Source organism: Aphelocoma coerulescens, chromosome 10 (assembly GCF_041296385.1).
Source record: "Aphelocoma coerulescens isolate FSJ_1873_10779 chromosome 10, UR_Acoe_1.0, whole genome shotgun sequence".
In the NCBI taxonomy this organism is placed as follows: Eukaryota; Metazoa; Chordata; class Aves; order Passeriformes; family Corvidae; genus Aphelocoma; species Aphelocoma coerulescens.
In genome coordinates, this window is record NC_091024.1 from 14,532,859 (window position 1) to 14,545,369 (window position 12,511).

Consider the following 12,511-nt stretch of genomic DNA (forward strand, 5'->3'; position numbering starts at 1 on the left):
AGAATGACCAATAACATTTACCTTCACAATACCCACTGGCAATTTATCCTGACCTTAATGTCGATCAAACATTTTCACAAGGACCACTAGACTGAAGGAGTAAGTATACTACATTTAATCCCCCATTTAAAAGTTTACATTTAAGAAATTAACATTTGGCATTGCAACAGCTTGGTAAATCTGGACAAGTCTTCACTGTAAGTTACATGATGCCTACAGCCAAGCAAAGTTAGCATAAACAAGATAATGTAGAGATAGAAGCACATTATAATGAAACATAGCCATTGTAAGAAAAAATTCTGTAAATTTTGTAAAACAAATTGAACTTTATTCCTTATACCCTTGGTGCACAACAGGAACCACCTTAGTATCATGGCAAGTCATTTGCATAGTAAGGAGTGATGTACAACCTCAATTTCAGGAAAATACAGCAGCTGATGGTACTGTTTCCCTGGAGTGCAGGAGGTAAGGAGCTTGCTGGGGCTGCCACAGTGCTCAGCTGGCTGCAGGCTGGGGCTCTGCTCTTGTTAATGGCTGTGCACCACCATATGGTGGTGGCAGAGTGGGGGATTTAGCAGTACTGAGCTCAGATCAAAGCCCGGCTGGTGCAACTGTGCCAGCCTGCCTGTGCCAGCCTGACTGTGACAGCAGCCAGGGCTGGGCTGAAAGGAGCACAGGCAGCCCCAGGGCGGCCGCCTCTGGCAGGGGAAGCTCCAGCCAGGGAGGAAACTTGTGGGACCGAGCAGTGCTAAAGAGCAGCTGCCTCAGAGGTTGCCCAACACCAGGCCCCAGGAGCTGCCAAGACCTTCTACGCTGGCATTAACCTTGTGGCATCACAGTCATCTTCTGTCAGCAGTGAATGCTGGCTGCTCTACTCCATGGCTATTAGCGAGGTACTACAACCTGAGAATTTCCAACAACAGAAAACAAAGTTGTCTATGAAGATAATGGAAGTTACTCTGTGAATTATAAAAGCAGTTCAATCCCAAACTGGCACCTGAGACAGTGTGAACAATAAAACACAAGCACCCCAAATATCTTCTAGGCTGTTATGTGCACTGCAGCATGAATTGAAAATGAGGGGTTTGAGTTCCATTGAGCTCTAGGTGGCCTAATTCACCCTTTCCAAACATTTCACTCCCTGAAGCTAAACAAGAGAACACCTACTGTTTCAGCCCATCCAGTCCCTGGAGAACTACAGTAAACCAGTGGATGAGATGACCTAACCTACTTTTTGTGTGTATGGCTTAGTACTGGACAGATCATTATCTACAGTGGAATGTGTCTGAATACCCAGGAGTGAAGAATGTCCGTTTCCCCGATGGACTGATTTGGAAGCCCGATATTCTTCTCTATAACAGGTAGACACACTTTTTTTTATGTGCACATGTAGGGATGGAGAGAAGATCATAGAATTATAGAATTGCAAAATATCCCGTGTTGGAAAGACCTTGAAAGCTCAGCTGCTCCAACCTTTCATGGGAAAGGGAGCCTACATGACGTTTTCTAACACCCTGTCCAAACACAAAGATAAGGCAAGGCAAATGACATAATCTCAAAAAAGTGCCTAGATTTAAAAATAATTTTCCAAAACTTTCTAGGTGTTTGGAATACTGGAAAATTACCAGTCTCCTGTTCACAGAACAGAAGGACATATTTGTAAATACTTTGTGAATAACAACACTGTCCCTACTACCAATTCTAATTAAGTGGCTTTTACGAGATGGTGTTTCATGGTATGGATAGTGATAATTTTCTCTGAAATTTTTTGGTTTAAATGGTTACTGATGAATTCAAATCTGATGTTTGCCTGCTTGTCAGGTTTTAGTTTGGGTTTTGCTACAGACAGGAGAGGTAATTGCCAGGAAGGATCTTTGCATTTTTCCATGTCCAGTTTTGGTGTCACTCTTTCTTCCTGCTACGAAAATAGCTGGGATATTTGCTGCTCTCTTCAAACTTTCCTGAGTTGGGCCTATATCAGGGACAGATTGCCATCAGTCCACTGCAGAACCTTTGGCTGGCATTGAGAGATGCTTTGGCTGTACTGTTACGTGGTAGTTCCCATTGTGGAATTTATTTAGTTCAAAATATAAAACGATGAGAGCTGCCTGCTCTATAACAACTTGCCTTTTGCTGCAGTTGTTTTGGGCTTGTGTGCTGTTGCCCAGGTACTGGAAAGAATTTACATCTGTTCTGTACATGTAGCACTGGCTCTTCTGTGGTAGCCAGGGCACATTGTTTCATTGCCTGGGCAGATGACATGAACTTTTTGTCTTCCTGATGGCATTCTTTCCTCTGTTTCTCTGCCATGTGTCTACTAAGAACACACTCTGCTGTGTTTATCAGCCTGATCTCCTTTCCCACTTCAGGAGCTGCTTTTTGTTGCAACAAGACCTAGAGAATAGCTGTTCCCAATGTGTCAGCTGCAGTTTTGCTCCCATTTGCCTTTTGGTGTTCACCCCTGTGTTCAATGTTGCAATCACAGGTGCTGTTGAACTGTAATAAAGGGATAACAGCATGCAGTGGCAGTACTTGTCAGGCACTGGGGTACTTCTCTGCAGGGCCTGCATTGTGGCAGTGCTTCTCCCAGAAGCACAGCTAACACTGAGTGATCTGAGGTGAGCTCCACTGCAGTTCACTATACTCAGGGTAACTGCCTGGCAAGATTACTGCTCACTTCTGGTTTAAGCATGGCAAACTGTCCACAAACCAGCCTAAAAAACTCTTTCAAATGCTCTGTACACAAAATGGAGCAGCCTGATACCTGAGACAGGTATTTTTTGAAACATTAATCTTAATGTAGTTTTCAATACAAATTTATTTTCTTGAGCAGTTATCTCTAGCTACCTTGACTCCATCAGTGACAGCGTTCTTGGGAGAATCTGACAAATGACACCTTCATTTCCATTGTCCTGATGAATGACATGCTGTGTATGCCATAAAATTGGTACTCTACAACAGCAGTTTAGTGGTTTCCAAAAAAATGAGTTATGACAATATTCTTCCTCATATATATCACATACCTGAGAGAGACTTGCAATATGCATGACAATTTAGGCTTCAGTATTTAAGTATATCCAAAATGAAAGGGTAATATTTTAGACATTAGTAATATTAATATATACATGCTAACTGTAGCTGGAGTGCTTTATAGAATGAGAAGGGTCACAATAACCTGAAAAACTGAAACCCCAATTTTTCTGTTAATACAGGTTTTCAAATCTTTGGATTGTTAACTATGACTCAGTCATGAAATAATTATTCTACAGTTTCTCTATTGCAAACACATATTTAATCCAAAAATCTTATGCAGAGTTTAGTCAGAGAGCAAAGCTATTTAAAATAGATTCTCATTCCTGTATGAAATTACATTGGGAATATTATGATGTTCCCTTCTAGTGACATGCCATTTTGAGATAGATGCTTTCAATTTCTATGCTTCACTAGGGATATACATCTGCAGTTACAGAGAAATTAATGAACTATAAATTCACTTTCAATTTTAATGAATGAATGTTTCACTATGCCTTGAGTCCTTACACATCTTGCTGCAGCCTAGTACAGAGAAATTGTGGCAGTTGATTAAATTTTACAACCAGTCTATTGTGGGGAGAGCAGGGCCAGTTCATCTGTAGTTTTACTGAGGAAAGAAAATCTTGGCCTTTGTACAGATTCCAGGATCGACTGTGTTAGTGTCCTGTGGACTATCTTCCACTTTTAACTACACTTACTAAAAGTGCTCATTTCTGGTGGAATTTTTTTCCAAACGGCCACAAAGTGTTCAGTGCTTCATGGAATGACAAAAATTCTGGAAAGTACGTCTCATTTTAACAGTTCCATTTTTCCAGTTTTATAAACCTGAGGTTAGGTCCCAATGGGATTCTATCTTCTAGGTACAGCTTTGTCATCTCAATGTACTGTAATCAGTATCTGCTTTCAAGTGCTTATACCCTGAAGAACGGTAGCAGAAATGGTTTTCTATCATTACATTTATGTCCAGTCTCTTCAAGCAGAGGCTTAGATACTTGGTGCATTTCCAATTGAAGCAGTGCATTTCAAAAAATGATTAGAGGCATGGCATAGAAAAACACATGCTCCTTTTTCAGAAAAAAAGAATTTCATATTTGAATCTGAGTACCACTTGATATTCCTTTAAGAATGTGCCTATGAAAGGCAAAGTCATGTGGCAATGCAATCAAGGTTCCTTGATCACTTGTGTTCTTGGGAAAATTTTGTTTTTGCCAATTACCAGAAACAGCAGCAAGGTCTTAGAAGCAACTCCCTGGTGTTTAACTGCCCTTTGCTCCAGAGGAAGACAACAGAACCTAGCCTAGGAGTCATTAATTTCCACTTTACAAGTAATTTGTGTGGCATGGATATTTTTACATCCTAAATTTGACTACTTATTTGAATTCTATCATGTAACCCTTATTAGTTTGAAGTCAAAGCAATTATTTGTCTAATACAGAAGCTTGTTGGAGGACTTTAGGTCTGGTTTTCTAAGGAAGTGAGACTTACGCACCTGTGTGCATGCACACCTGTGTAAATGTGTGTGTGATCTTGCTGCCCTTCTCCCCAGTATCCTCTACCAAACTTGGCAGTGCACTCAGTAGAGATCTTTGCAGCATCAGTTTCTTACAAGTATCACAAAAACAGGGAGCCAGGATGTGGAAGGAGAAGAATTAGAGCTCCAGCTGGGAGAGGAACTGCAACACAAACTGGGAGAATCCAACCTTGGGCTGTGAAGCTGAAGGAGTGGCCTGCACTGGTTCAATGGCCTTAGAACTGAACTGCCTTTTCCCCTCAGCGTGCTAGAATCAGGCATCATACATACACAATACTGAGACTTCTCTGCTTCTCTTCAAAGTTCGAATTAAATACTTGCAAATATTTTCAGTACTTGTGAGCCTTCTGCTCACCACAGGAAGAAGTGCAACTCCAGATGGGCAAGTAATTATTTGGATTTAGCTTTTTCTTGTCTGCATATTTCACAGACCAGCCCAGATAGTTTTTAAAATCTAAGTTCTTCAAATACATAAGGGGAAAATAAAATGCAAATTAAAAATGTCTAAAATAACAGTTGCTTTATTTTAGCTTCTGAGATATAAAATTTGCATCAGAATAGATCAAATATTAGAGTACTCTTTTCAAAATATTTCAATAAGGGTTTTTCTGCTAATAAACACCTTTTAATGTACTTGATTTTCTGCTAGAGTTATGAATATTTCACTTTATGCCCATCTCAGATTTTTACTCTATTTTTCTGATGATATCTTAAAAGGCGATTAGAAAATTATGAAATACTAAACCACTAATACACAAAGAGACATCAGAGAATTGTCTTGTTCCAATCAATCTAGAGATGGACAGGTTTTCAAAGTCCAGATTGCTGCAAGAATCCAGACTCTTAGGCTTGTGTGACTCCTCTGCCCTGCCCAGCACAGCTGGCTCTGCATTTGCCTCGTGTGCCAACCCACCCCACAAGGAGACAGGTTGGAGACTACAAACAATACAACAAATACAGTAGCCTATGTCTCATTGTGCTTCCCATATAGAAGTTCTTAACATGTTCATGCCTGGTAAATTCCTGGGACATAGTGCCTGATATAGTTGAGATATTCCTTGGCAGTAGCTGCCAATTCATAATTTGGAGCACTCTCCAAATGACATTGTGATTCTTTTCTAAAGACTTGTAAGGACAGCACCACTACACTGACACCTTGAATAAGGCTGCCTTTTTTTTTTTTGGTCTGAACCAAGTTTGTGGGTTCTGAGGTAGGTAACGAAGGCTGGAGCTGCATTGAAGAGTCTCATGTATAACATGCAGTAATAACGTTCACCCATGCAAAGAGGTAGGAAGGCACAGATACTGGAGTATCCATCTCCTCATATCCATTAGCTGCTGTTAACATAGACAGCAAGAGAACAGATCTCCCTGTACAGTTGTTTGAGAAGTTTTTAAGAAGTGCTTACTTTCCAAATAGAAATCAATAGAGCCAAGGCACTATAATGAATCTAGCGGGCAGGTGAGCAGCAAGAATGAGGTGGCTCACCTTCAGTTACAGTTCTTAATCAGAACCAAACCCAGAAGTATCAGACCAGTTACTCTGAGGCCACAGAAAACTGGTGACAGGGAAAAAGCTGTCAAGTTTTTGGGATGACATAGTCCTTTAATGAGAACAGACTTGTCTCAGACATTCTTCAGCCAGTCAAAGAGCAAATAACCCATTTTGTTCTTCCCTTGTTCTAGTGCTGATGAAAGATTTGATGCTACTTTTCACACTAATGTTTTAGTCAATTCTTCAGGACATTGCCAATACCTGCCACCAGGTAGGCTGTTTGCATGTCATAAATTTTGGCAGATTACTTATGTGTGGTGTGGTTTCAAATTTGCCATAAATTTTCTTATATTTTATTTGTTGAGCTAGCATAATCTGATAGATGTAAACCTAGATGCATTATGGTTACATGGTTAACGCCTTTGCATGGAAACCACTATACAAGATACATGTTTTATTACAATTATGTAAATTCTTCTGTCATAATGCACAATTTCAGAAGTTTGGAAGTCCTTACTTTAAAATGATATTGTTTGTTAAAATCATGGTAATGCCTCAATAAATTTTTATTTTAGTGTTTCTTTTATTAATATGTAACTTTACAGTAAGATGCTCCGTAACATCTTGGATGCATTTCTATTTGAAATGATTCAGTGAGTGCTTCATCAAAACAATTTTTGGTCTGGATGTATAGCAGTGGAGCACTGTTTCTGTTCCCCAACTCAATTAGCATAATCACTAGAATTAACTCTTCCTAGTATCAGAGTTTTGCAAACTACAGCAGTAGAGCCAATGCTTTCCAGACAAATTAGGTTTTCTGCCTAAGATCTCCAGAGGATTTCAGGGGTTTGCCTCTTCATTTAAGATGCTGTCTTGATTTAAGATGTTCCATTTGGTGGGGGATTTTCAATTCAATTCTGAAAGCTGCTGAAGGACAGCGTCTGACTCAACAAGTGGAAAATAAGAAGCTAGATTTCCTGAGTAAATCAAGAGCATATAAATCTAATAACACAGCAAATAATATTTCAGAATTTCTTATAATTCAGGATTTCTTGCTTTAGTCAGTAAAAGAAATATAAACAGATTACATATTCTGCTTCATTTCTTTCTGAAATACTGTATCTAGAAATTTGAGTTCTTCTCTAAATATTCTTCCATTACGTGCCAAAATGGAAGAGTATCTTAAAAAATAGTTAATAACATCAAAACATTAATGGTACAGTTCTTTCCCTTTTCTTTGACTGACTTTTGCTCTTTATATGTCAAGACATGACAGAGATTAAATATGCTTTACAAGCGAAAAACAGAAGGCACAATGTAGAAAAAATGCTGGTTACAAAATGTACATGAAATTATGTGGAACAAGCATTCAAATTAAGTGTTCTTGTTTAAAATCTCACCTAGGCATATTTAAAAGCTCATGCTACATAGATGTGCGCTGGTTTCCGTTTGATGTTCAGAAATGTAAGCTGAAGTTTGGATCCTGGACTTATGGAGGCTGGTCCTTGGACTTACAAATGCAAGAAGCAGATATATCTGGCTACATTTCAAATGGAGAGTGGGACTTAGTAGGTGAGCTCTTGGTTCCTTATTTACACTGTGAACTTGCAGCCTTGTCTCCACTGCTGAAATGGATGGACTAAGAATTGGGGAATGAAGACAGAAATTAAATTAATAAATGACCTAGCCAGTGGCATTTGGAACTCTTGAGAACAGATCTGAGATGCAAATCAACATAAAAAAAAAAGACAAATTTGCTGCTTGAGTTCTGCAAGTATCTTTTATCTGATTTTCCTTTATCATCTGAGAAAAAGTGGGAAGTAAGCTTAAAGAAGTAGTTTTACATGCAGTAAAACTTGGAAAGCTAAATTTATCCTTTTAAAAAATAAATGCTACATAATATACAGTTTATTCACATTAATTTCTGGTTTTCTTCCTCTTTTCTCCTTCACAGGAGTTCCTGGGAAGAGAACTGAGAGCTTTTATGAATGTTGCAAAGAACCCTACCCAGATGTAACCTTCACAGTTACCATGAGACGTAGGACTCTTTATTATGGACTCAATCTCCTTATTCCTTGTGTCCTGATATCGGCACTTGCTTTGTTAGTTTTCCTGCTTCCAGCAGACTCGGGAGAGAAGATCTCACTAGGTAAAGTATTAATAGGATATTGTAAATATGACTAAACCAAAAGAAGTTGTCCTTTTAAAATTTCTTTTTTAACAGTCTTAGGCAGGAGGAATAGTTTGTGACTCACGAGCTATTTTTACTGTTTGATGCTGAACCAGCAGAGGCATAAACAATTCCCCAGCACCTTCCTTAAGAAGTAGGCTTTCATTTTGACATTTATTTGCTGAATCTCACATTCATTAATGTGAGATTAATGATTAATAATTAATTAACAAGCTAAAGTTTACAAATACGCATTTGAACACTTTAACATTGAATTCCTCTTCATACTTCCTTTTGAGTTGTATTAAGAGCCCATAGTGCCTTCTCAGAAAGATTGATTCTAATTGCTCCTATTGTACTTTTTATAGTGAATTTTAACTCAAATATTGGTTTGTGAAACAAATCTGATTTTGAGTACTTGATCTTTAAGATGGAGTTTAAATATGTAAGCAAACCTTTTGTCCCATACAAAATTCAAATGAACTGACTTCTACTAATTAAACATTGCTGTTTAAAGATAGAAACAAAACTGACATGCAGAATATGGTTTAATTGAGTAATATCCTTCCTAATCAAGTTGAACCTCACCATATTTTAACATGAATTCTTTGTTCCTAAATCCTTTCCCACCTGACAATGACTCTTTATTGCTTAAGTCTAGTTCTGAGAAAAGAGTAAAGCCTTTTTCCAGAAAGACGGGAACTCATCACTGAGCAACTTAAGTCGAACTCCAAAACTCAACAGTCAAGACTGCTTGGGCATAACCCCTTGCGGAGCCCAACAGTAATATCAAAGGACACCAAAGTCTGTCCAAGGCAGCAAATCTGCTTTTGAGGAAATTTATGTATTACACCACCTGTAGCTTCCATGACAACTAATCAAGTGTCACACGCTCGAATACTCAAGTTCACACCATGTTTCTAAAGTTAACACAGTGCTTTGATTTGCCTCAGCTAATTAGTAAATGATGATAGAAGTTGAACTGTTACAAGGATGTACAAATATCCACGTCTGTGCAAGCATTGGTACCAGTTTGGCAGCACTGCTCCCCTGAACTTGAGGCAGTACAAGGAAGGGCAGGAGTAGCACCAATGTGCTGGAGCAGGGGTACAGTGGGACTACATTTCTCAGAGAGCACTCCTTCAGATTAATTTTGTTTCTCTCCCTGTTGTAATTAAAAGCTACTGATATGCTTTCACACTTTATCTTTCAGGTATAACAGTTTTATTGTCTCTCACTGTCTTCATGCTGCTTGTGGCTGAAATTATGCCAGCAACATCTGACTCTGTGCCCTTAATTGGTAAGCTTTTATTCACTTGGATTTTTTTAGCAAACAAGGTGCAGTGACTTTGCACAAAGGCCAGCAATTAAGGCAAATCACCAGCTGTACAATGGATGACTGCAATTCAATTAGAAAAATATTGCAAATTGATTAGAGGCTCTGATGAGTGCTCTCTGCTCTGAACGAAATAGAGAACCTATGGATATTTGGGGAAAGCATAAGAGAGTCTATTTTCCATGGAAGAATTTGTTGCAATTTTGACACAACAGGCCGGATTGTGTTCTATATTCCTAATTCCAATTAGGAATACAGAGCTAAACTTAATTACATCTTCCTACCGTAATTGTTCAAACAAAAAGAGAAACTTTTCAAAAAAAGTACGTTGGAATTGTAAAAGGGAGAAAGCCCAGGGACTCCAACGGGGGGAGAAAAGCAGTCCAAAATGAATTTGGTTGATAAGCGCAAAACTCTGTTTATTAGCAATCCAGAGGCACTTATATAGTATACCAGCTTGTTAACTCTTAAGTGGCTTAAAACTTATCAAAGCACATTTCTGCTTCTACTTAATTGGACTTACATTGGCAAGCTTCTATTAGTTATGTTATGATTAAAAGAATTCAAAGTTTACCTCCCCCTCTCCAGGTCTTATCTGAACAGCTGCAAGTCTTCAAACTCCCTCTTTGTTCTCAGCCCTGTTTTTTCTTCTTTCACACAGAGATTTTCCCATGGAAAGTTTTTCTCACACACAGGCCTTTTGCTTACAGGCCTATTGCTACAGTTCTTTTATTGATCCCAATAATTCTATTTCCCAACAAAAGTACTAGCCAGTCTCTGTAATAATACTGAAAGAAAATTAGAAGGCAGCCTGTGTCAAGGTTTCTTAGAAAAGGCAGGTGCTTTAGTTCCACAAAAACAACAGCTAAAAGCTGGCTATCCCCTCAAAATAATGTCTGATCTTTCTGCTGTTGAGAAATCTTTAAAAAGTACCTAGAGCACTGGACAAAGAACTAAATGCTGTGAATGCATACATAAACACCCCTTATTAAGGCTATATCAACCAAAGTATGTTCCTGTAATTATCTCTTTATTTTGCAGCTCAGTATTTTGCCAGCACTATGATTATTGTTGGTCTTTCTGTTGTTGTCACTGTTATTGTTCTACAATACCACCATCATGATCCAGATGGAGGAAAAATGCCTAAATGGGTAAGGTTTGATTGTCCTTCACTATCCATTGCATAAATGTACAGCTCAGGGATGTGATAGAGTAGCCAGTGGCCCATGATTACTTCTAACTCTTAAAAACATATAAATACTTCCCAGACATTTTGTTTGGAAAAGCAGTTTCACCAGAAATGAGGTGTCCAGATACGTTTCGTGTGGTTGGTTTTTTAGAAAACGTGTGTGTGTGAGAGAGAATGGATATACCTCCACTATCTTCTCATATCCTTCAAAACAGCTACATGCAACTCAGGATTTTGTTAAAACCTAAATATATAAATGAAGGTGATTTTCAAATAAGAAATTTCCAGATGTTAGAAGTGAACCAGGTAGAAGAAAAGAGTAAGGTGCTGATGGAGATGATAAATGCATGAAATGCACTACTCTTGAGGTGCAGCTGTGCAGGTGCTACATACTTAGCTGTTGTCCATACAGAAACATACATAGCCTAAGAAGTATTTGTTAAAGATGCTGTTAAAGTGGAACTTGCTCTGAAAATCCTGATCTTTATATCTCTGTTCAAGAGCATCTGTAAAGTGCAAAGAATGAAAATATTTTTTCTAATCACATAAGACTTTTAAAAATAATGTCCTTCTATGAGGGGTGGTTTTTACAGAGAATATTATGCTGATATCAGATGACTACACACTGCTGTCATCAGCTAAATGTCCCCTCCTTTGACTTCACCCAGTTCACAGCAGCATCAGGCATTTCTGAAGATGGAAAGACCTTTCTCCTTTTTTTCTCTCTAGAACAATGAGTTATTATTATCCTTACTAGCTGGAAACAATGTGCATACAGCAGTGCCCTGAGGACAAGAGATAATGAGATATTCCCTGGCCTGTTTGGGGGTGGTGACTTTAAAATAAATTTCAGTGAAGAGAATAAAAGGCAGATCTCTTCAGACGTGTGTTTGATGACCTAAAGGGGACAATATTTAGTACTGAGCCAAACATCCTCAGAAAACAGACTACTTGAGGTTGAGGAGTGAGCTGTAGGATTGAGAAGCTGAAGTCCAACAAACATTTTTTGGACACTGGTGGATTTTGGATCAGGCCCTCAGGTAATGAATATTATCCTTCTTGGTGAAGCTTGATAGCATAAAAAAAGTAATAGGGCAAGATCTGTCTCTGGCTGGGATATTTGCGTGGATATAATATCTACTCTGAGTAACAATCTACAGTCAGAATAAATGGACCAAATCTAATATTAGTTATAGGGTAAGATTTACTTATTATATGATACAATAATATTTCATTAGAACTCTGAGAAAGAAATGCTGGAATGAGCTCTTAAAATCTGATTTAAATAAATTACAGAAGCTTTCATTTGAAGTGGAACAGTCTCTGGCTTTCCTGCACTTTCTGTAAAGCTAGATTAAGGCAATGTGGAAAACAGTAAAATGATACACACAGATTAAATCCGCAAAGTATTTTTTTTTAAATCAAAGTAATTTTCCCATATTTTCTCCATGTTACATCCAGATCTCTTTTCTAAAATCTGCCACCAACTGTTGTGAACACAATAGGAGAACAGAGCCGTAACATTTTAAAGCTCGGTAGTCCAGTCCAGTCCAAAATCTGTTTCAGCAACCCAACCCAAACAGTAATGGCATATGAATTTAATATTAGAGCACAGATAAGAGAAAAAATAATTGTAACTTTATTGACTACCATCCAAAGCAGTGCTATTAAGACTATTAAAAAGTAACTCTTCTTCAGTAAGGGTTTGGTTTGGTTTGGTCTAACCCATGGTTTCTAGTAAAGGAGGAAAAGGCTGC

The 12,511-nt window shown here is 38.3% G+C and overlaps 1 protein-coding gene across 1 annotated transcript in view; it reads left to right on the forward strand.

The window, feature by feature from the left end:
* CHRFAM7A (CHRNA7 (exons 5-10) and FAM7A (exons A-E) fusion) overlaps positions 1-12,511 on the forward strand; it is a 38,451-nt gene that overhangs the window by 21,556 nt on the left and 4,384 nt on the right. Inside the window, exons 4-9 of the mRNA XM_069025585.1 lie at positions 1,252-1,361; positions 6,251-6,330; positions 7,464-7,631; positions 8,014-8,208; positions 9,443-9,529; positions 10,607-10,716. Of these exons, the coding sequence (XP_068881686.1) occupies positions 1,252-1,361; positions 6,251-6,330; positions 7,464-7,631; positions 8,014-8,208; positions 9,443-9,529; positions 10,607-10,716 (750 nt within the window). The remainder of the gene's footprint in view (positions 1-1,251; positions 1,362-6,250; positions 6,331-7,463; positions 7,632-8,013; positions 8,209-9,442; positions 9,530-10,606; positions 10,717-12,511) is intronic.